This window comes from Protobothrops mucrosquamatus, unplaced genomic scaffold, assembly GCF_001527695.2.
Source record: "Protobothrops mucrosquamatus isolate PMUCROS unplaced genomic scaffold, P.Mucros_1.0 scaffold2072, whole genome shotgun sequence".
Lineage (NCBI taxonomy): Eukaryota > Metazoa > Chordata > Lepidosauria > Squamata > Viperidae > Protobothrops > Protobothrops mucrosquamatus.
The window spans coordinates 77,355-103,166 of NW_015388177.1; the positions used below are offsets into that span (position 1 = coordinate 77,355).

At 37.9% G+C, this 25,812-nt stretch overlaps 1 protein-coding gene across 1 annotated transcript in view; it reads right to left on the reverse strand.

Moving 5' to 3' along the window:
* LOC114923132 (microtubule-associated tumor suppressor candidate 2-like) overlaps positions 1-25,812 on the reverse strand; it is a gene marked incomplete at its 3' end in the record, with an annotated part of 102,767 nt that overhangs the window by 69,709 nt on the left and 7,246 nt on the right. The window contains exons 2-3 of the mRNA XM_029285687.1: positions 23,629-23,866; positions 9,052-9,255 (exon numbers count right to left, since the gene is read on the reverse strand). Coding sequence (XP_029141520.1) covers positions 9,052-9,255; positions 23,629-23,866 — 442 coding nt within the window. The remainder of the gene's footprint in view (positions 1-9,051; positions 9,256-23,628; positions 23,867-25,812) is intronic.

The following is a 25,812-nucleotide window of genomic DNA, read 5'->3' on the forward strand; positions in this document are numbered from 1 at the left end:
TATAATACAAAATCAGTCACATCAAACCTAGATATTAGAACACCATCAGTATGTGGAAGTCAAAGACAAAATAAACAATGAAAAATTAGATAAATATCAGAATAACACAAGGAAAATACAAATTTAAGAGATTTCAGGCATGGTGCATTATTTTTTAAGCAGCAAAAGTATTTGGATATTCTCATGCTGTTTGCTTGCCTCTCAACCTCAGTCCTCATCATGTGGAAAATATGGCTATTGATTGGTTGTCTTTGTGTGGTTCAGCTGGCCAATTTTAGAGGTTTGGGTTTCATAGATTTATTCTATGGAAACCAGATTGCTCAATATTTCTAAACACGCATGACATTAGTCTGCAGAAACTTTAACTTACTGCTGTTCGACTATCTGGCTACATCTTTCCATCACCTCTACCAGCAGGACAAAATGTACATTAATGATGCTGACTGGAGTGCCCAATAATCTACTAGCATCAGGGTGGAAAGGTTTGCTGTAGCTACCCAAACTGTCTCTTTTCACTGTTACAATTTATTTAAATTCTTCAACATGAGGCAAACAGCACATAATTTAAACCCTCCTATAAGTTAATAAATTGGGCACATGAGAGCTGCAGCACTTTCTGCAGAGCCAAACTTGCTCTCACACACTGGGGAGTTGATAATAAGATGGGAAAATTTGCATACTGCTGCACTCTTATCTCTATTTTTGTTCCAACTGAAAGTTAAGAAGCTGTCTTTTTAAAAAGTCAAGTGGCAAGAATCAAACGGAGCAAATTGAAAAGCTTTAACATGATTCACACTAGGCAGTCCAGGTTAATAATCTCACTCTTGCATTTAAACAAAACAGGCTCGTTGTTTTGATTGTGATTTGCAAACAAGCCTAACCACAACATTTTCCTCTAATGATATTGTCACCACAGGTATACTTTATGGCAATCTATATGGAAGGCAATTTTGCCTTCCCCCCCCCCCATGGCCTCCAAGGGAGCAGAATAAATGATTGTGAGCAAGCAGTGGTAGTACTACCATGGGTTCTTCATGTGTCAGTTCCCAATGTTTTCTGATAATTGCTCTCCCAGGAGGAAACTTATATGAAAATTCCCCACCCCAGTAACTTGTGTAGTTGACAGTAGGCTTCGAAATATTGTTTTCCTACCATTGTGAGACTAAGACCCAAATTAAAAGGAAAAACAAAATGTTTCTTTGCTTTGTGTGTTATGCAGAGCAAAAGCCTATCAAATAGCTAGTTTTTATAACAACTTATAGCCTGGGGTGAGTCTCCAGAGACTATCAATCAGCAAGCCTGAAAAAGTAATTGTTTAAGCAGTTATCACTTAGTTTTCAATTCACAGCTTATTGTTTTGTGACAGTCTATTTCCATTTCTATGCCAGTCACCTCCAGACCACCTAAAGAGTTCACCCAGCTGGCCTAAATTTTATCTCTCTCAGAGATGCACAACTGTCACGGGTGAGATTCCAGCTTCACCCCATAATCTAGGAAACGTGTTATTGTTTGATTACAGCATTCATTTCCTTAGTTTTCTGAACATAAAACCAGTATGTAGTCAAAAAACAGTGCTGTTTTTCAATTTCCCTTTTCTAGCCTAGTTTTTAGTTAAGAATTTACCCTTCTCCTTCTGACTGAATGAGTCTTTTCTTCTTTTTCAACATCCAACACATGCTATCATACTGAATGTTCTTCAAATCGTCATTTCTTTTGGTTCCTCTTTTTTATGCTTCTTTATATGCTGTCAGAATATGAGATGTTACAACATAAAGCATGCCTAGAGGACTCCAACATTAATACAATATCTGTATATCTCCGATGCAGCCTTTTTATTTTGGTCATTTCTGGAAAATCAAAAAGCCGTGTGATTTCTTTAGAAAGCTCATTCAGATGAACTAGTGGAAAAAATAAGAGTTTCCTCCCTCAAAGTCGTTGCCTCCCTCAATTTTCCTCAAAGTAGAAAAAATTCAGTTCACTTTCTGAATCTCAGACAAATGCTAATTCAAATCCTTAACAGAAATGTGCAACAAGATAAAAAGAGAAGGGACTTTTATCTCTTCTCTTCCTTTTCTTTGTTACTTTTAGATGCTGAGTACTAGTTCATTGCAACTCAAGACTAAAGTCCCATGAGAAATGTATTCCTTGCAGAAGTTACAGAAGTTTACAATTAAAATGCAAATTTGGAGTTATGAACTATACAGAGGGGAAGAGGACACATTTTTTTCCAGCTTTATATCCTTTTTATTGCTTTTTGAAGCAAAAACCTTTAAATCAGGCCAAATGTTGGGTCTTCAATAACAATGCAATGAATACTCTGAAGAATATCAAAAGCTCTGTATTATTTCTTCAAGATGGAGTGAAAAAATGCTGAAGACTCACGGCAAACAGAGCACCTAGGATTCTACTCTTTCCACCCTAAAACTGGAGATTCCCAGATTCTGGCTTCCAGTGAGGAAAGGTAAGTTAATGCCTACATTTTTCTCCACTCTACAGAGATTGCAGGGGCAGTATGGCCAAAAGTCAGCTGGATATGATGTCCAGACTGCTAAAAAATTTCTTAGGAAAAAAGAGAGATGGAAACATTGCCCATATGCACTTCTCAACAGCTGATTTTTGTGAATAGATAGCAGAAATTGACATTTTTTCAGCTGCCTGTGATCACCTGGGTCTGAATCTTAAATGCAGCCTTTCGTGGATTCATAATTTGAGCAAACCTCATCCTTTTAACCACTTTGGAGTTTATTATTTTTTTTGTACTGCCTCTTTAAAATTGAAAATCTTTAGAACTGCAAGCCTGCAAGTTGCTGGATGAGTTTTCCTTCAATCCATTTAAAAAGAAAGGAAACTATGTCTTTTCAGCTTCATAAGATCTTTATTTTGAAATTTTTGGCAATATACAGCAAAGGAGTGATTTTAGAGTTGTTTTTAAAGAGTTTAAATGCTAAGGCTTAAACTGGTTTAAGGAAAGACTTTGAAATGAATTTAGCATCATGTGAGAAAAATCTGTTTTGTTTACATTTCAATGCAAAACAAGACTCTGAAGGTCAATTATTAAAGCACAAAATACTGCTTTAATTAAAACATTTGAACTGTGTGGGAGGTGTGCTCTCTCTCTCTCTCTCTCTCTGTCACACACACACACACACACACACACACACACTGAGTATAAGGAGTCTTTATTAAGGTTTCTGAGTTTGAATTGGTATTCCCCAGAGATTCCCTGTGTCAGCACTGGCTCAACCCTAATAAGTTCCAAAGGCTACTCAAATGAAGACTACTCTAGTCCTTAATGCAAAGGCAAGTCCGGTCTACTTGTCAAAGTCAAGTTCCAAGACAAAGGAGGGGCCACAAGCAAAGGCAAAGAAGTGAGGCAAAGGCAAATCTGAAAGACAAGGGAAGTCCACAGGCAAAGGCAAGACAAGACAAGACTACAGCTGAAAGGAAACATACAAAATTCAAGGCAAGAACACACAGCAAGGAAACAAACATGTTATTCCCAGCATCATCTCCATTTGTCTGCTGTGCTAAATAGCCAGCTTCTGGTAAGACCCATTAAGAGGGGTGAGGCAGCCTCCTCATGAGTAACCAGGCTGACCTTTGCTGCTCTTGCCTTTTCTCTGCCCTGTGTATTCTTGGAGCAGGTGCAGAAAGCAGTTCCTCTTCCTCAGCTGCATGCTTTCCCTACCTGAAGCCTCAGGTCTATCTTGCTGCAGCTGTGTTTCAGCCAGTCACCCTCAGATGGCTACTTGTAGCCACTAACCAACTCCCCTCCTGATGTGCCCAGAGCTGTTTCATCCTCCTCCAAAATGACATCTGGAGAGGTATCTGGGGAAGTGTCTGGGTGAGTCATCACAGAGGGATATGTTCTTACTTTTTCCCCTCACTTGTTCTTTCCCTTTCCCTCCCTCTCCCTGCTCTCTCTATAAATACATGTATTAGATTTCTTTGTTAGTTTTACTTGCTTAGCACAATTCTTAATACAATTATTGAAAACAAAAATAAAAACTGGAGATTCCCACCAGCTGGAACCAATGCACTCAATATTCAGTTATATTGATTCTCCCACCAAAGGCATCTCCAATGTAATAAACCAAACAGCACAGATTGTGTTCAGCAGAAGAGATCCAATATCTGCTTAGGCCTGGTGAGTGATTAATATATCACAACTGTTGCTACAGTTCATTGTTATATGAAGCAAACATATCCATAAGCAAGCAATATGTTATTCTCAAATGAGAGAGTGGCTGCTCTGTTTCATAATTCTTTTGCCAGGTGTTTTTCTCAGGATTCATTAATTTCATGTAAAGCCAGATAAGCCACACGTAGTCTTCAAGTTACAATTGAGCCCAAAATTTTTGTTGCTTTATATGCAATCGTAAAGTAATGTGGTTGCATAGCCTCTTGCTTTATGACTGCACCACTTAGTGATGGAAAATCTGGTCCCAATTGTGGTTGCAAGTCAAGGATTACCAGTATATGCTTTCATTTTACAAGTAGATGGACTGAACAAATATGGAAACTGACAGCATTAACATTCCAAACTGCATTCCTCCCCTCCAATTAGGTTTCTAGGTGTACTCTAAAGATGTTGATTTGGTGGAGTAAAGAAGCTGGCTCAAACTGTTCCTCTGCACTTCAGAATGTTTAAAATGGTAGCAGGATTCCTGCACTAGACACGAGGTTGGACTAAAAGATCTTCAAAGTCCCTTCCAAGCCCATGATCTTGTGATGCTAGGTTTTGCAGTCACAGGAAGACTAGAAGGACCAAGATAAAGTACAAAGAACTTGAGACCAAACAAATCTGTTACAATAATCATGCACAGATGTTAGTGATCCTTCCCATCGATAAACAACCTGCTCTCACGCCATGACAGTGCACAGGTGGGAAGAAGACGCATAAGGCTTGAATTTCAAGAGTTCAGCTTCCAGAATTCATCCCATCCCATCCCATCCCATCCCATCTCTTCCATCCATCCATCCATCCATCCATCCATCCATCCGCTTATAGTTGGCTGTTGCTATCTCTACATTGTAATAGCTTTTCTAATATCTTTAAGAAAGCACCTTATCCAAGAGCTGTGTTCTTGAATCTCTGCCTGTTACCCTTCTGTTTGAATAATGGTTTGGGGGAAACCCGACCACCCTAGCAGTGGGGAAATCTTTAGAGTCTGAGAAATAAAAGCCTATGGTTGAGAAAAAGAAGTAGGGGGGCTTCCTGTTTTCTGTCTTCAATTGCTACTCAGTGGGGTATGTTCATTTTTAATCTATATATACTCAAGTCCACATATAGCATTTTCTTGTTTTAAGTTAAGAAATGTTGTCCTGTCATAAAAATAAAAAGTTCTTGCGGAGAGTTTTCTTTTTCTTTGTTTTATATATTTTAAGCAAGAAAACTTTGCTACAGCTTCTGATACTCTAGAACAGGGGTCCTCAACCTTGGCAACTTTAAGACTTGTGGACTTCAACTCCCAGAATTCCTCAGCCAGCAAAGCTGGCTGAGGAATTCTGCGTGTTGAAGTCCACAAGTCTTAAAGTTGCCAAGGTTGAGGACCTCTGCTTTAAGGGACATCTTCTTTGCTGGCTGAGGCATTCTGGGAGTTGAAGTCCACCAGTCTTAAAGTTGCCAAGGTTGAGGACCCCTGCTTTAGAATGAGCCAGGAAATTATGCCATTCATGCCATACTTTCAAGATTTATTTTTCTCTGAAGAAGGAGGAAAAAAATAAAAAGTGCATCTGACATTTAAAGGAAGCAAAAACATTTTTTTCCATCTCCCCACTCCCCACAGTCATCATTTTCATAGGTGATTAATGGTCCTGTAAAAGAAGCAGCAGGATACGTAGCCAACAAAAGGCTTTTTTTATTGCATTGGAGAACTGCACATCAAGCAGAAAAATGCACTGATTTAATTTTACTCCTTATGTCCTCCTTTTAGACTGGGGCAAATATATTTATCTGACCATATCCAGTTGTGAAGAATCTGATATTTAATAAAATATATATTTAAACGTGGTAACATTCTTGTATTCCATACCTATTTGAATATTTTGGTTAGATCTTTGGCAGCATTATACTACAAATCCAATAAGAATTTTTAACACTAGCCATTTCTCTGACTAATTGGTACAAGTTACATTCATAGTTGATTTTTATGTGAGCAAGAAGAACAGCAATCAAACTGAATGATAACCTCCCTGAAAACTCAATTTACTAAAATGCAATAAATACACTTTGTGCTGCATTCAGAGTTATTTTATTTCCTATCATTCTTAGTAAATAGAAAATGTTCTTTAAAAAGTGTTTGTTTATCACAGTATTATCATATTTATCGCATCTGTGAATATAAAGCTGCATGCTAATCACAACATATAACAACAGCAAACTCTAGCCCACTTTAGAACAGCCACACATATATTTATGTTTTTCTGTCATAATGAAGTTTGGGCAATTAGCATAGCTGGATGGTTAGATAAAATTACACATAACACACCAAGATATGGCAAGTGAGCCATAAAGCTCCTGGAATTATATATTAGTCCGATAGTGCTACTCAGACAAACTGAAGGAAAAATCCTCTGAGGACCTGGTGTCCAGGGTCATCTGCAAAGGAGTCAAAAAAATCAAGATGGTGGCCAAGATCTTGATGAATAGAGTGTTTGGGGCATTTCAGATAAACAGATGAGCTGTTGAGAGGAGAAAAGGGTTAAAGTAATGTGAAGAAAGCAATTTTTTATTTCTCAAGGGCTGCATTACCACATACATATCTTGTGAAGACCACACGCCAATTACGATAGCTACTGAAAAAGTAATAGGGAGGAGCCAGAGTTAAAACTGAGTAAGCCCATATCTTTTCTCTTCTTACAAGATACGTACACTGATTACTTCCAAAAGACCATATAACAGGCCATATAACATTAATTAAAGGACTGCATGTACCAGTCTTCTTTTTGGAGGGAGGAGTGCAATTTTGCTAGCTTGTGTAGCTAGACAAAAGTATAGGTAGACCTTGGCCTTGTCTACCTGCAATTGAGTCCACCATTTTTGTTGTAAATAATTGGGGTCATAAGTCGAATCACCAATGTTACTGGCTTTGATTTTATGATCGTTTTTTTTGCAACAGTTATCAACTAGTAACCACGCTGAGTAAATGAATCACCATAGTCATTGAATCACATGGTTTAAGTCCAAAGTCAGCTTATCCAGTGGGAATTTTTTGCAGAAAACAGCAAAATATGTCACAAAACGCAGTCAGGTTATTGTGGGAAGTTGCAACTGGTCTTAAATATGAGCTGCTTGCCAAATGCCCAAAATGCAATCATGTGACGGAGGGGGGGGGTAGTTCAACAGGTCATAAGTAACTTTTTCCAAGGCTGTCATAACTTTGAATAGTCATTAAACAACCAGTTGTAAGTTGAGGACTACCTGTAATATTTTGATTCATGCAAATATTCTAAGCCAACTTTGTGTGTAATTTACCAACTTCTCTAATTATCTTCTGCAATGAGACTGCATCTCATTCTAACTCTCCCTTGTCCCACAGCAATTAAATGTAAGACAAATAAATAATGTAAAGATAATCTAATTTCTTGAACTAGTTCAAAAATCTCATGCACAGATTATTCAGGCTTTTTCAAAATGTACTTGAACCGAACCTCTTTATTCTGAAAAAAGGAGAAAAGAAAAACAAGAACAATGCTACAGGACATGTTTCTGATTCTCATGCCTCATATAATTTCCTATCTGCGATATGGATTACAGTAGGAGCACATTCTGGATTAGGATCTCTGATGCTTTTTTTAAAAAGTCCATCTGGAAACTTTTTCCATTTTCCTTTCCTGAATAATGTAGTTTTGACTCTTTCCCTAAGACAATTAATTAATAGTGGCAGGAACAGGTTAGAAAACAAAAAAACTGAGAAAATTGACACCTAGCAGCCACTCTTCTAATTAAGAGCAATACAGGCTAAATTAGAAAAAGCAATTAATATTTCAGAATGAGCTAACCATACATAGTATTTGACACATTATTGAACTACAACTTCTCAAAACTCCAGCAAGAACTATGGTAGGTTTCCCACCCTGATAAATTTAAATCTCATTTAATTTGTGTAAGCTCTCTTAACTCCTTGAACTTTCTCTACACATTCTACTGTGTGCATCAGAGAAGTGTGATGGTACCAAAAAGCATTTGCATGTATTTGTACTTTGGCTATTTGTATTTTAGTAAGATGCTAAGCTCAAAGGATCTGGATGATTCCGCCAATTATTAAATCTATTATGCAAGTGTAAGAAAGCCCTTGGGATTGATTGTGACCTACTTTGTGTTTTATTTCTTGCAATTCATTTGAAATTAACATAAACACTGAAAGATTTAAGACTCTACATCACTCAAAAGCCTCTGGCTTTTATACAAGCTGGCATCCTGAATTTGAACCACTTGAAGAGTGATAACAGTTGCTTTGAAATTGAGATGGTTCCAATAGTCTCTGGTCTTCAAAGAGAGAAGCTGACATTTTAAAATCCCCACAATCCTTCCTTGTGCTCTGAGTTCATGGAACATATAGATCCCATAATGAGAATACTCAATGTCATGTGGTTATTCTTTACTTAAATAAACATCTACTACAGAAAATAAGATTTGAGGTGAGGTTCAGCTAAGGGTTCTTTGCAATATATAGAGAGAGACAACAGCCTTTTTTTCCCTTGACCATAGTTTGCTGAAGCAAGAAATCTACTATGTTTATTTCTGTTTGAAAGTAGTTCATTTATCTGTATGTGTACATGCATACATATATGTAGAATGTTTGCATACAAAAATGGTTATGAGATGTAACCATTCAGCTGTAACCATTCAGCAACTTTTAGAAGAAAAGCCTGTACAGGTAATTTATTATTAGAAAATATGTATCCAACATTATATACATCATAAAATTCAACAGCAAACAGAAATGTGCTGCTAGCACACAACAAGGAAGTAAGTAGTATTCTTTATTTCTCTTTGTTTCTCTGCAACAGATATATCTGGAGTGAAAATCAAGTTGTCTGACTTACGGTTGGCTGTCTTGCTTTGATCACTCTGGACTCTGTCACTTGATTTGCTTGAGATTGAGGAGACACTGGAGCTCCTGACAAAACCAAACGTGGCGAGTTTAGTTGATGGCAACCGTGAATAACCAGGAGGGCGAAGTCCAGACTGACATGGTTTTGGAAGATTTGATTTTGTAGCATTTGGACTTGAGCCTTTTTTAAGATCAACTGGAAAAAAAATAAAATTATTGCATGCATTTTTTTTATTAAAAAAAATGAAGATATATTGTTGCATCTTGTCAGAACAAACAAGAATGGCATTGAAAAGAAACCCATCCCTTGGAACCTTTTGACCATCCCAAATTTATTTATTTATGAATATTATATGGCCACCCATCCCACAAGAAGCGACTCTGGGCAGCATATAGCAAAAAAGAAAGTATAAAAACAATACATATGTCAAATATAATCACATTTTTTAAAAAGTACACAAAAGAGATTCGATCAGCAATGGATCTACATCAAGGGCTCACCCATCCCCAGAGATCACCAGCCTGATGACAAAGCCAGATCTGAGGGACTCCCAGAAAATATGGAGGGATTTTTGTTATTGTTATTATTGTTATTCCCTGAGTTGGGTTGAGTGATGCCTCCATTTTGATTCCAATGGCCCCATCTGCTCCTCTTTAATGCACTTACATTTCTTTTCTTAGGTTTCTGCAGCTGCTTCAAAGAATTGCAGTCAGGTCCATGTTCATGACAAAATATTTGGAATCAAATCTAAAGTGATGCACAACCAATTAGGTTTTTTAATGCAATAAATTAAAATGGATCAAAGGAAAGCAACATGTAAGGAAGCTATAAGCCAGCAACATACTGTATAATTTGATTCATCATTATTTTATTTTATTTTTTACGCCATTTCAGACTTTATTTTAAAATGACATTATTTTTAATTTATATGATTCTAGAGATGGAAATATCAAATATGCTTAATAGGTAAATATGCAAATCCATATAGAATTGTATACAGTAGTTTTAGTATATCGATACAATTCTTATTATTTTTCATGCTTATGATTTAAGGTGGGACTAGAATTCCATCTCCTAGTTTCTAGCGTGGTTCAAAATTTCTTAAGAACTTCAAAACATCTAGTTCAACAATCTGGCTCTCACAGTTCAACGCACATCAGAAACAGGATTCATGAGGCTACTCCAATACTGTCAATACTGTCTTCACATTCAAAAGGGAAATGTATGAGCAAATAAAAAGGACACCCATGGGATCCCCAATATTAGGAGTCACTGCAGAAACAGTCTTTCATGAACTAGGACACTGCGCATTTCAGAACTACACACCTAATTTTTGGTGCAGCTACGTGAATGACATGTTTGTCATCATGAAAAGAAATGTACTGAATGTACTGAAAGACTTTCATACCATACTGAACTCCAACTTCCTGACATACAGTTTACAATAGAGGAAGAAACAGCTAGACAATTACCATTTTTAGATAGACAAGAAGATGGAAGCCTAAAAACCACAATTTATTGCAAGGCCACCAACACGCCATGCATTCTGAATTTCAACAACAACCACCCACTGTCACACAAAAAGATTTGCATCAGAACACTATATGGCAGAGTGAGAACCCACTGTAGTAGCCAGCAAGCCAAACAGCTGGAAGCAGGTACCTACATGAACAATTCAGGCAGAATGTGTACCCACAATCATTTGTTACAAGATATCTGTGCAATACGGTGGGAAGAGAAAGGAAGAAACAAGGTACAAGACTAACTACATGGCACACTCTGCCATACTTCAAAAGCATTTCGGAAGCAGTAGAACGCAGTTTCCAACGCTACCATTGTAAAGATCGCTTGAAGGTGGGAGATACTTCCAATGTAATCTACCAGATCCCCTGCATGGATTGCCACTGTCACTATGTAGAACAGATGAGGAGAAGCTAACCACCAGATTGCAATAACACAAGCAAGCTATCAAATGAGGAGACCCAAACTCATTGGTAGTCTTACATTGCAATGCACAAAGACATACATTCAATTTTGCATCTACTAAAATTGTTGGATGAGCAGGCACAAAAACAGCAGGGAAGTGATTGAAGCCTGGGAAATGGACCCCTCATCCATCAACAGGAGTGCTGATTTACCACCAGCTTATCAAGTACTTAGAGGGTGAGGGCTTGGGAGCACAAGAAAACAACAACCAACATCTGAATAGCCAGCCATCAACACCCCAATCAACATCTAAAAAGCCACACCCAACAGGCACCATATAAATACTACACACAGAATAGCCCAAAGCACACAGTCTGCTGGAGAAAGCTCCCTGAGGATGGGTTTCAGCATGAGTCTGAAAGCTTGCAAGACTAAACTTCTGGCCCCAGTGACCAACCCAGATTGGATCCTGTAGCATTATATTCACCTGGGTCTCTTATTTTAAAGAGAGATTATGGTGTATAATTCAATCTAAACATTAAAATATAATGTGCAAGTGGCAAAAAAGGAGAAAAAAAGTATTTCCATGTTAGTAATCATTAGGAAGTTGAAAATAAGCGAGCCTATGTCATAATGTCTTTATACAAATCTGTTCTATTGAAAAGAAACGAGATAAGAGTGTTCTTTTCTGCCTCTTCCATGATATAAGAATCCAGGGACATCAAACATTTGAAATCCTGTGAAATTCAGGACAGACAAAAAATTTGACAGCTACCACAAAGTCGAAATTCTCTTCCACAAAAGCTAGCAAGCGTCACCACATTAGAAAGGTTGAAACAGATTTGAACAAATCTCTGGGTGTCATTTTTTTCTATTTTAAATTCATTTCATCTTATTTCCACATCCTTTTATGTTTTTGTGTTTATTTTAAGAAATATATAATGAGTAGAGTAGAGTAGAGTAAAGTAGAATAGAATAGAATAGAATAGAATAGAATAGAATAGGAAAACTGATAGAAACATTTTCCCTTTCTAAAAAAAAGGACCAGGGCTCATCCAAAAATGTGGTGATGATGAATAATTTGCATAGTTTTAAAGGGAGATTAAAGTCATGGGGGACTTGAATCAAAGGCCATTAAGCTAGAACAGGGCTTTTCAACCAGTGGTACGGGTACCACCTGTGGTGCATTGGCATCTGGCAGGTGGTACGCGACCATCCTAGAAAAGTGGTAGCGGGGGAGGGGAACGAGCTGAACCGCTGGAGCACCGCACAAGCCTGAGCGAGAGATGGCTGGAGCTACAGGGCTGTCAGGGCTCAGCGGAATCACCATGATCAGCGCTTCAGGACTGTCAGGGCTCAGAGGAAGCGCCAGGATCAGTGCCAGGCTCCAGCTGGACCTCAGCGCTGATCCTGGCGCTTCTGATGAGCTCAGAAGAAGCACCGATCAGCTGGAATGTTGCAGCATCTCCAGGGTCTTGTGATTTACATTCAGATGCTTGGCAACTGATTCATATTTATGACGGTCACAGTGTCCCAGGGTCATGTGAAGTGACCAAAACCTGCTGCAATCACCCAGCAGACGGGGGGAATAAAAACCAAACACCCCCCCCTCTTCCAATCCTTAACAGAAATGCTCACAACAATGAAAACCTTGGACAGGAGGAAGAGCGCCACCAGGTAGGCAGGCAGGTGTCTTGCTCGGCTGTGGCTTGGGGGGCACTTTTTTCAGTGCCATTGTAACTTCAAACAGTCACTAAGTGAACTGTTGTAAGTCGAGGACTACCTGTATTTATCACTTTTTTCCTTTTTTTTGGTCATCAAGTTTTTGACACCTTGCTAGGCGACTCGTGGTACTCAGATATTGCCATATCCTAAAAGTGGTACAATGGGTGAAAAGGTTGAAAAGCCCTGATCTAGAAGACTCAATTTTACCTTTGAGTTGTAGGGGAACGATAATAACAAGGGAGTATCTTGTGAAGATTATAGAGGAATCTGGTTGAGAGGAAGAAGAGGCTGGACTAAGATGGGTCGTGATTTGATCCAACAAGGCAAAATACAGTAGGGTACATTAAATGAATGACAGGACCATTATGACTAGGCTGTTGTACCTATTATGAAAGAAAATTAATGGCAGGCAAGGCAAGTAATTTTGAAGCATCTCTACACGGAACTACATTTTTCAGTGATAGTTCAGTAAAATTTAATATAATCTTCTAACAAAGAGTTACAACAAAGGCACTTACTATTTAATAACTTTATTCATTAGAATTCCCCAACCATCTTTTTAGCAGTGCTGAGTGCTCACATATTATATTTATTAGGTGCACACAAATAATTGATCTGTACACTGATAAAATTTGCATATAACATTCAACATTTTTGGTATACCCTTAATTCAGAACTCAAGGTGGCCCTGACTCTGTTAGCCTTTTGTAAGGCTTTAAAGATGTGGCTATGTGCTCGAGCCTGGAGTCCTGAAAGTGTTAGGGGGGCCCTTACCTGGTTTCACTGTTATTTTTTATGTAATTATTACAGTAATCTTCTATTGTGTATATGTATAATTTGTGAGTATTTTTGTGGTTTTATGTGTTTTTATGATATTAATTATTGTGATTTTGTTCACCACCCAATTGGATTGTGAAGGGCAGTTACAGAAATGGAATAAATTTACATCAAATTATATAAGATTCAATATTTTGTACAATTGATGTATACTGCACATTAGGGATCAACAATGCAGCACCTATGAACCCAGTGTAAATGATGCTTGTATTGGTGCTAACCAAGATCCTGCTTTCTCTGATTTTAATTGTTCAAATTATTTGGACAAGACTTAGTGTATAACTCACCCTTGTTAAAGGAACCCTTAATGTGATTCATTTTGTTTCTGACAGGGACTATATGCAAACATTGTGGCTGATTTAGAAGACATTTTCAGACCCTCTGGAATCACATCCACATTTCACAACAGCAACTAGCTTTCTTTAACATTCATTGGAGTAAATTAATTTAAAAAAATAACACTTTTGTTATGAGCATTCACTGGGCTCCACTTTACAGTTCAAAAGTCCATGTGTGGACTTCCTCTCTGAAAATATGACCATTTTGTGTTTGAAAAGGATTAGAAAATTATATTTAAAACATGTTTACTTTTTTTGCTTTAATGGATGTTTTAATTAAATACATTTTAATTATAAGCATCACTTTTTCAGATCTGCCAACACAAGTAGAATAACACTTCAAAATGAACGTTGTCAGAATATTCTAGCTCCTGGCTGCTTGAAGACTCTCACAGATTTAATTATTATAGCATGTATTCTACAAAAATCAGTCTCTGTGAATCCTTTGCTATTTCTTGTCTGAAAATATGAAAATATTTCCAGGTAAATATTCTCTGACATGAGACAAATATAATTCTGGCGCTCTAATGACACCTGCAAATAATAATAGAAGAGAATTGGCAACACAAACAAGACCCACTGATGCACTTCCCATTATACATTCACTTTATTCAGAAACCAAAATAGAATCAGAACAAGCAGTGAATGCTGTGGAAAAAGCTGCAACTAAATTTTGCAACTTCAGTTTTATGAAGAATCTCTGTGTGGTTCTATGAATTCAGAAATTAAACATACCATATTTGGATTGCAAAATTCCAGATGACCCCAGATAGCAGCAGTGAATTAAGGTTTTCTGAATCAAATCAAAAAATATCTTTATTACGGTCTTTGATCATCCTTTACAATAAAAAGAATGCAGTAAAAAATATAGTTTAACGTAACAATTTGTTATTGAGAAAAAGAGAAAAATAATACGATAAAACAAATCTAATTAAAAGTTTGGTGAAGATATTTGGTCATCTGATTAGTGGGTGTGAGATTAGCATCCCTTAAAAAAATAATAAATATAAAATTTATCTGTGTGACCCTTGTTTTTGGAAATGATTGGAGTGTTCAGAGCACATCTTGGTGTATCATAGAAAAGACATCATATGAGATGAACAAGAGTTTCTGTCTCCCTGGATCCATAAGGGCAAAGTCTCTGCAAATAGGGAGTGAAATCTTCCTATCAGTAGAGTTGATGGGGGCATCAGAGTGGGAAAAGGCCCATCTACGTTTTTGCTTAGGGTTAGATTGTATAGATACCCCACAGTAGAGGGCTTGCGATGATCTAACATTTGGCAATAGAATTCAGGGATGCTGGTTATATCATTTTGATGATCAGTGTCCTTGATTATCTCTTTTACTGTTGATTTGGCCTTCTCCTGGGTTAACTGGCCTAAGTGTGTGGGAGATCTGGCTGACACATTGATTGTCAGGGTTAATTTGGTTTTCGGAGTCTCTTTTCCGCCATCTAGTGGTAACATAGTGCTGGAATCCAGAAATGATATGTATGCCTTCCAGTCAGGCACTAGGAAATCAAGATGCTTTGCTCTGCAGAAAATATGGATAAATGTGAACATTTAAAAAAAAAAAGAAATTTCCCATAACTTCAATTTGAATGGTTTCTTGGCAAATCTATTTAAAAAATTGATTAATAATAAAGATACAATTATCTGTTGAGGCTATGAAATCCAAAGAAAGTATTCCAAATCATTTTTGAAGTGTGCATAGCCACCCTATCATCCATTTTTCTTCCCTATCTATCATACACACCAGAAGAGGTGTGTGTTATGGGCAGTGATGGGATTCAAATATGCGAACAACCGGTTCTCTGTGTGGATGCTGCTTCCAAAAGTCCATTCTGGGCCTGGGTAACAAAAAATGTAGCTACTGATTCTGCCGAAGGAGTGCGAACCAGCTGAATCCCACCACCGGTTAAGGAATTCTGGCTGATGGGAGTCAGGAAAAGGACCTTCTTTTGTCATGGCTTCTGCGCTTTGGAACATCTTGCCCCCTGAGATGAGATTGGCTCCCACCCTCCTGACTTCAGTAAGGGTCAGAAGTCTCTACCACAGTGGTTCTCAACCTGTGGGTCGGGACCCCATTTGGGGTCGATCGACCATTTCACGGGGGTCGCCAAGAAAGGCTGTCTGCCATTTTTTTTGTCCGCCATTTTTTTTGTCCGCCATTTTTTCCCCTTTTCTGGCGGGTGCCTTACCTCCCTTGGGCTGGGCCAGCTGGTGGTCGGCCTGCTCCGTCTCTACCGCTTGCCAGCTACGCCTCGGCCAGCGCAGGGGGAGGAACCACGCATGCGCGGCGCTCCCGGGCAGGGAAAGTCCTCGACTTACGACTGGTTGGGTAGTCCTTGACTTATGACCGGTTTAGTCCTCGACTTACGACCGGTTTAGTCCTCGACTTACGACCGGTTGGGGTTGTGGCATTAAAAAGGTTGAGAACCACTGCTCTACCAGATGGCTTGGGACCCCAATGGGGGGGCCATCGCATTGGAGATGGTTGATGAATTAAGAGGCAATCCCACATCCCCCTCCCCCTGCTATGCATCCTGTTCCCTCCCTCCCCATCTTTTAAATATAATTTTATTTAGAGTGTGATTTCTATTTTATCATTTTAGAAATATTTATCTGTTAGGATTATAATGTTTTAATGCTGTAAGCCACCCAGAGCCATTTTGATAGGAAGATGTGCGGCAAATAAATTTAATTAATTAATAATAAATAAACACTATCAAAAGCTCAGATAAGCGACAAAGGCTAACACAGTGCAAAACTAAATAACATATTAATGTCCACAGTGAATGATTCTCTGAAGTATAAAGGTACTTCAGTTTCAGCTACTTTATGGATAAAACACCATTAGTTTTGCTTAAGAGCCATTGCATTCCACACTATGCAAGACTTCGGTGCTCCCTGTATGAAGATAAAAAATCTTTATTACTGCACTTGAATCTGTGGCAAAACACATTAATTATTTAAAGAAATATTTAGTGATTTTAGCATATACTGTAAATACTTAGATCACTCTTGCTGAAGCTGCCTTCCTTCAGAAGTCTAGATTCTGGCTCGACATTACTAACATCAGGTTAAGAATAAAGATTATTATCAATTTTACTTATCTTATCCCTGCAGCACTTTAATTCTCCACATTCCTCTTAATTTAGAATAGTCATAGGAATACTGCTAGCTCTAGTAAGCTAAAGGGCAACCAAGCATTTCTCTCTCCTCCACTCCCAAACCTTTAAGGAAGAGTTCAGTTCTGCTGACATTTATTGATTTTTTTAAAGCTCATATGAGAGGTTTCCAGTTGAGTTGAAAATCAGAGCTCATAAAAAGCTGTTTATCTTTTGTCTTTTATATCTAATATAACTCTGTACTTGGAAATGCTCTAATACAAATTCCAGAAGCATTCTCTACGTGCAAAAATAGTGCAGAAAAGAACAATTCCTATCTTTGGGCTACTTACTACTTACTTTGGGCTACTTACTAAAGTTCTGGATGTAAATCCAGAGCTACTTTCTATAATTTGCCTTAGGGTAGGGATTACATGGAAAATAATTAAATTAGCTGTGTTTTATTAACATAATATTAACATAATCCAATTGATTGGCATCAATTAAAACGTAAAGAATTCTTGTTCCGGCTGTTCCCAATAGTTTCTTCTGGTTCTGACCATTTTTCAGGGAGCAACCCCTAGTATAAAGTTGTTAGTCCTTGATTCAAAGGTTTGTGCATCCCTAGCTTGAATGGAAGAGTGGCATTTGTGAGCACTGCGCATATTTCAGATTCAGTCTATAGTCTGCTGTCCTAGTCACATTTATTTTCTATGCCTAACATTACTAGCAAGGCTTTCAATCAGAGGTCCGCTGCAGTCATCCATCTTCTTCTTTATATATATATATATTGATAACCGACACAACTCATGAAGCAGAGATGTTACATGAGCATAATGTGGCATGTCCATGACAGCCCAGGCTGTTGTGTTCTACCAACAGCTTGATGAGGGAATTCTCCCTCAGTCCAACCAGATCTTTGCTATACATGCTTAGTTGGGTGCCTAATCCACAGACATATTCTAGGTGAGAAGGGTCTTATTATGTACAGACCTGATATTCAATAAGAGTAGCTAGAGCAGCGGTTCTCAACCTATGGGTCGCGACCCCATTTGGGGTCGATCGACCATTTCACGGGGGTCGCCAAACAAGGCTGTCCGCCATTTTTTTCCCCTTTTCCAGCGGGTGCCTTACCTCCCTTGGGCTGGGCCAGCTGGTGGTCGGCCTGCTCCGTCTCTGCCGCTTGCCAGCTACGCCTCGGCCGGCACAGGGGGCGGAACCACGCATGCGTGGTGCTCCCGGGCAGGGAAAGTCCTCGACTTATGACCGGTTGGGTAGTCCTCGACTTACGACCGGTTTAGTCCTCGACTTACGACCGGTTTAGTCCTCGACTTACGACCGGTTGGGGGTCGCGGCATTAAAAAGGTTGAGAACCACTGAGCTAGAGCCAGGGCTATCTGGCAACTTATCAGATGGCCTTTGATCATGAGAGGTAAGTAGCTTTGCAAGTGACCCACTCTCAGCTTACTAACATACCTTCCTCTGAACATCACAAACTTGATGGGACTACTTTCTCTCAATTCTTCCTCCTCATTTTCCTTAGCCTCAAAATTTTTTCCCTGGCCATGATGGATATCCAAACATACCTACCCAGACACTGACCCTCATCCCAATGACAACCAATATAGCCTCCCCAGTTGCTCCTGTACACAGACATTCAGCAGTATGGAGACAAACCATTGCCATGGGTTACCGACCACTCACCCTTATCTAACTGTATTAAACCAAGTGTCTCTATCCTGCACTATACTGAACATAGGGTTCTTGTTTCCAAACTGAAGAATTTTGCACTTGTCTCTATCAAATTTCACCTGTTGTTTGTCTAATATTTTAAGAGTTGTATGAAGTTTATTTCCATCTTCTAGCTCTCTCATCCAATTTGATATCCTCTGCAAATGTCATAAGCATTTCTTCCATCACTTCATCCATGTTATTAATACACATAAGAAAGAGTGCAGCATCCAGGGCACAATTCAATACTTCTCTACTTTGATTATACTTTGACTACAATTTTGGAGCCAGCTACGTATTTATTTAATTGTCATGCTACACAGTCCACACTTAACTAGCACACTGATGCTTTGGCTGTCACTCAAGGTCATGATAATAACATATGGTACACCCCTACCAAGCATCTCTACTCTGCAGTAGCTGACTCTTTGCTTAAGCCAGTAATACTCATCAATTCTCTCTTACTCCCTTCTTGATGCCATGCAAAATGGCCTTCCTTTCAAATTCCTAAGAGATAATGAATGTAGAAGCTCTGCCTAAGGTTGGCATCTTGTCATCTGTCTTCTCTGTAGGACAATTAACTTGCTTTCATTGCTCCTAACATAAAACATAAAAACACTATGATAGATAAAAAGAGATAAGAAGCTGAGTAGCAGCATGTCAAACTAAAGCAGTGGTTCTCAACCTGTGGGTCGGGATCCCATTTGGGGTCGATCGACCATTTCATGGGGGTCGCCAAGCAAGGCTGTCCGCCATTTTTTTTGTCCGCCATTTTTTTCCACTTTTCCAGCGGGTGCCTTACCTCCCTTGGGCTGGGCCAGCTGGTGGTCGGCCTGCTCTGTCTCTGCCGCTTGCCAGCTACGCCTCGGCTGGCGCAGGGGGCAGAACCACGCATGCGCGGCGCTCCTGGGCAGGGAAAGTCCTCGACTTACGACCGGTTGGGTAGTCCTCGACTTACGACCGGTTTAGTCCTCGACTTACGACCGGTTTAGTCCTCGACTTACGACCGGTTGGGGTCGCGGCATTAAAAAGGTTGAGAACCATTGAACTAAAGGAAAATGTGTTTGCAGAGATTTAAAAAAATCACTTTTTAATATAATAGTTGGGGTTTGTTAGGACCCCTCTGATAATCATAAACAGAGAGGGTGAATCAGAAGAAACTGTGAGTTTGATGTACTAGAGTACCAATGTCAGTATCATAGGGGATGTACGACACTATAAATGTCTGATAAAGATTGAAGAGGCCTAGTTCACATCTGTAGCCAGGTATCAGGTTCATTTGGGAATCCTTGGACCATCTTCAGTACGAAGACCGATGTTTCTTTGTTCCTCCTTACTCCCAGGCTTAAGGCAACTTGTGGCATGAACGAAAGCTAGGGACAAACTAGGGAAAGGCAATGATTTTGTTCTTTCACAGTTGAAGGAATCAATCATTTCTTTTGTCCAAAGATTAAGTGTAATTTGAAACTCTGCCTTCAGTCAGCTATTCCATTTGAAGACTAATTTCCTTGCACAACTTACAGTCTAAAAATGTTTAGTCCAATTTTGAAACTTTCTTCTGTCATTTTGTTTTGTTTTGTAACTTTTTCCCTGATGAAAAGTTCTGGAGAACTGCAAAACCTGAACATCTGTTTGTGTTATTGCTAATTGATCTTAATAAAGATATTATACAGCTACAGATTGAGGATAGTTTTTTTTTTCTTATCTCGTAGGGCTCTTATTAAATATGGATGCTGGAAATGAAAAGAACAAAAGTCAAGTGGAAATGCAATATATAATGCAGTTGATTGTTGGAACAGACTGTTCATTTTCTAGCGAATAATTCTATAAATGTTCACTTAGAAGCTTTGTTTACTGATACAAAGAGAAGTTTGCATTAGACTGCAATCCAAAACTATTTTGTCTTATTTATTAAATTTGTACATCCAACTCCCAATGACTCTAGGAGATTCACAAAGTAAAAGAATACAAAAAACAACAATAAAACAACAGCAAAGCAGCAAAAATTACAGCAAAAAGTAAACAACAATTAAAAAAACATAGCCACACTACTTTGATGGTTTCTTGTCTATCTTTAGTAATAAGCATATATATATCAGAAATGAATTATAGATTATACCAGAAAGAACCACACTTTGAAAAATATTAAATTATTGGTAGCAAGCTATGCTGCCATAGAGTTAAGAAGACTGCAGAAAAAAAAATCAGATGTTACAGGTGTCCTGCTGGTTGTAGATTGCCCAACTCTGCTACAAATAAAATCCAGTGAAACAAAATACCATATATTATTATTAGTTGTGTATATTTTTACACATTTAAAGTATAAGATTGTTTTAATTTAACAAGTCTGTTCATCTGATTTTCCATATAATCTAATCATATATCATGAATACAATAGTGCAATAAAATTGGATAAGCCAGATATTTGTTAGATGAATATTTAAAATATTTTCTCTTGCATTCTTTACATTTAGTGTTATGAAAAAAAAAATCCATTGAAAAGAGAAAAATTCATGAAGATTATCCAAGCTCAGGGGTTTTTTTTTCCCCCTAGAGGGTCTATCTTCTAGGCAGATGGCTGGTTCACAGCACGCTTAACCCCATGCTAACCAAGCACAATTGCTGTGTTTACATAACATGCTATGCCCAGAGGAATAAATTATTCCATGGCTTAACATGATGACCTAGCTCACAGAACATGGTAACTCTTGGGAGTTACAAGAACAGCTGGGTTTCCCACAAAATGCTGAACCATAAGCTAATCAATCTCACTTTAGTCTACTCTAGCAAGTTTACATTCACTCTTTTCCTGAAAAAGATAAGTTAATCAAGCCCTATTTTTCATTAGTCTAAATCAGCAGGGATCTAATTGCCAACTGGTTGCTTATATGCCTGGAGTCAGAAAACACTGTCATTGCATTGCAGCTGCAGTTCTATATTCACTACCTTGAGAGTAAGCTCCATTAAACTCAAACGGGTTTATTTCTGAGTAGACATAGTAAACTAAACATTGCATATCAATGTGCAATTTAATATTCTGTTTTTATATTTGTGTTAAAAGATTTGAAAAGCAAAGTGAGAAGATTTTCAGAAAAGCAGGAAAGCCAAAATATAACACATTTTAAGAAATATTTTTGCCCCAATATTCACATGTGATAATAGATGTGAGACATAAAAAAATGAAAGTAACATTTCTCTTTTAAAACATTGGAAAAATGAAAGCAGAAGCCATTGTGTGAACTCAAAAGCAACAGAACTGAGGCTGATGTTTCTCCCTTGGGATTTTGAAACAAATAGGAACAACATGTATAGCTTTATAATTATAATGTACAATGTTCTTTTTATTGTGCGCAATAACAATGTAATAATCATTTTGTAGTAGAGGGTATTTTTTTCTCTTATACAAAGTGATGACTAGATATGGGCTTAAAGTCCTATTGGAGAATTGAAACATGTATTTAATCTTTAAATATATTTATTTTAGTATCACAAACATTTTATATCCTACAGACCATTTTCCAGGGAATTATGAATTATGGAGTCTTATGATGTCATCATGTCCCCAACATAATCCCTAATTTAGTAGTTTACCCCAGGGGAAAATAAAGCTCACGCACTAGCAGATTACAGCTCTTATTTTTCTAAACATGTGCAAAAAGGAGATAATGTTCTCAGGGATAGAAAAAAAATGGTGTAAAATGGATGAGCAGAGGCCTACATTTGCATTAAAATTCATATGATTTGTGGTAGGGATCAAAGTGATGCCAGCAATTGATGAGAGAAAGCAATCTCCATTTAACTTGCCTTCAGTTAATATTCAGACAGACAAATCCTACTAGATCATATCTGATTACAAGCATTGTTCATTTTTATGCAGGTGCTTTAAAATCCACTCCAACACAAAACCATGTGAATTCTCCAGAAACATTTTAACTGTTCAGTTGCATTTTCTACTGCAAATAGATCCAATAATTCACATACAAAAATAAATATTTTCCTAATATATAAACCGGTATGTTGCAGTGGTTAAGATATCAGGCCAGACACCAGGAAACCATGAGTTCTAGTCCCACCTTAGGTACAAAGCCAGCTTGGTGACCTCAGCCCTGGAAAGCAGGCGATGGCAAACCACGTCTGAAATTTTGTCAAGAAAACTGCAAGGATTTGCCCAGGCAGTCATCAGGAGTCAACACTGACTTGAAGGCACCAAAATAAACATATCAACAAACTAACAATCCACGTTATTATATGGGCCATCCAATCCTACAGATTTTAACTTAGTATGCAAAGAACCCTATAGCTGTGTTCACACAACATGCACAACAGGGTCACATGGTTAGCTTATGTTATGAATCAGTATGCTTGGATATTTTATGTTACTGTGCATATCCAGAAAATGGATTAATTTGGTAATGTGGCCAAGAGTGTTGTGTAAACATTCTTAATACAACTATTGTATTCAGTGGGGCTGTCAGATCAGTTGATTAAGCAGACTTCCCCAAACCATCTTCCAAAACACAAAATATACTGGTTAAGATTATGGGAGATGATAAGAATTGTGGTTCAACACTTCTAGACAGTATCAGACAGACAAAACTGTAGTATAAGACTGCAGCACTAACTAGTAAGAAGGCAAACTTCTGATCATGTTTAGTCCTGCTGAAATCAAATCAAACCAGAACAAACCAAACCAAACTACAAACAAATTCAAAGACCTATATTGGTGATTTGCTGTTATAATTAAAACATAAACTGAGTTTACTGAAAACAGACAATCAGACCACTTAGTGATCTAATGCCCCTTTGGTACAATATTCTAAATTGCCTTTATATTGTGATTAAATTCAGCTTATCATTATGATTTATGATTTACTAGCTCAGCCAAATAGATTAATTGATCACCTGAAGTTTCAGGATGGAATAGTGTTGAACTGGGTATTGGTGCTTGAGGATGGATGCAGCTTGCTGAAGACCTTTGACTGGAAATCAAAATCCTGCTTTTTGCAGATGGCAACCTGGAAACAGCACCAAGTCCTAATTGGGGTTTAAGAATCATTGTTGAGCGATAAAAGCTTGGAGGCACCTCATAGTGAGCATATGGCGTAGGACAAAAATTGTCTTTCACAGGCCTTTCTCCAACCTACAGAAATATAAATGTATATTTATAATTTTATCAATTATAGACTTTTAAATTATTACTTTTATAAAGGGAAATTCAAGAAAAAATGCAGCAGAAATCAAAATATGCATTCACTCAGTCTTTACAAAGATTGCAGTTAATATTTCTCAGCATGGTTGCTGCTGTGGTATCTGAGCAGAAATGAAAAAAATGACACACTAATATATTATACATTGAATAAATAATATAGTGTATTCATAATAGAACATCAAAATACTTAAAGCTTAGGAAGAAAACAAAAATTTGATTCACATGAACCCTGGATTTACGTCAGAGAGATTCTATGGTCAGTTCAGGAGCCATAGAAGTTTCTGACAATTAACCCATGCAAATTCATTGCTATGAAGGTGAAAATGATGAGAAGAGCTAATTTATTTACATTTTCCCTCACCATCCTACTATCTCCTCCACTGTGGGAAAATTAACTATGCCAGCTCCTCTTTGGGCTGACTGAAGTACAAGGGAGATTTGAATCCAAAATCTTCCCTAATTTATTCTTGAAGTGTCTTTAATAATAGGTCTTTTAGAAAATAAGAACTTCCATTAGTAAATCAATATTGAGAATAAATCTAAAGCGCACATGAAAGCTTACATCTGAATAAAGAAGCATAGGATTGTGTCATGCCATTGAGATATGTATTAGAGCAGGGATCTTCAAACTTGGTCCTTTTATGACTCATGGACTTCAACTCCCAGAATTCCTCAGCCATGAGTCATAAAAGAGCCGAGTTTGAAGACCCCTGTATTAGAGTGTCCTGTTAAGTCTGGCCTTTTTAACTATGTTCATGAATAAGGCCTCTCTATTTTATAGATAGGTAAAAGAGCATTTCATGTAAAATATCTGGATAATAAAATACTACTGTAGATATTTACTAACAAGACAAGAATTAAATGATGGTATCTAATAGAATGTGATAAAAGCTACATGCAGAATTCCTCATGGTAGTTCCTGGAGACTAAATGGTCTCTCCTCCTTAAACTTGTGAGGCAATGTCAGGTTCAGATCTGCAGGAACTTCAAGTCACACATCAGGTACTTAAAGATCAATTCCAAAAGGCCAAAGAAACATATACATACTTTAGTGACTCACATGAACAACTTTCTCATCTTTCTCATCTTTGCTAATATCGCCTATTGGTATCTATGATTTATCACATGTTGTATCTTATGATTAATGATTGTAACTATGATCTATGATATATGACTTATCACTTTGTTGTTTGTATGTACACTGAGACCTTATGTACCGGAGACAAATTCCTTGTGGGTGTCCAATCACATTTGGCCAGTAAAGAATTCTGTTCTATTCTATTTCTTTCTCTACAGTTCCTGCTCTTGCAATTGATGGCTTGTTCTAGATATCATCACATTAACTGTAGTCAAAAAGCTGGACAATTGATACTTGGATCTTTCCCCACTAGGCCAATGGCTCATTCAGGAAACTCCCTTATCTTTGAAAGTCCCACTGATATTCCACAGATTGTCATTAATTCCTGCTGTATTCCCCAAACACACCACTCATCTATTTTTCTTCTACTTCCTGACATAGTTCAGAGTAGCCTGCCTCTAGAGTCTTGGAGACATTGGCAGAAACTCCAATAACTCATTGATTAGAAGGAATATAGACCTGAAGAAGAGAAAAAATACAGACCAGGTTTCTGTGCTGAGATTAGTCTAGCAGTTTCACCTATTGTTCCCCATAAAGGCTAAACCTGTAGTACAATAGGAGTACCTATTGTTCCCCATAAAGGCTAAACCTGTAGTACAATAGGAGGAGGCTTAAGAAGGAGGACAGTGTTAGGGAGGCATATGATCCAGAAGCTGAAGAACTTCTGAAGGAATTGATTACTCTGAGCCTTGGCTCACATCCCAGGAACTAACTAAACAGAGACTCAGCCACAGCAACC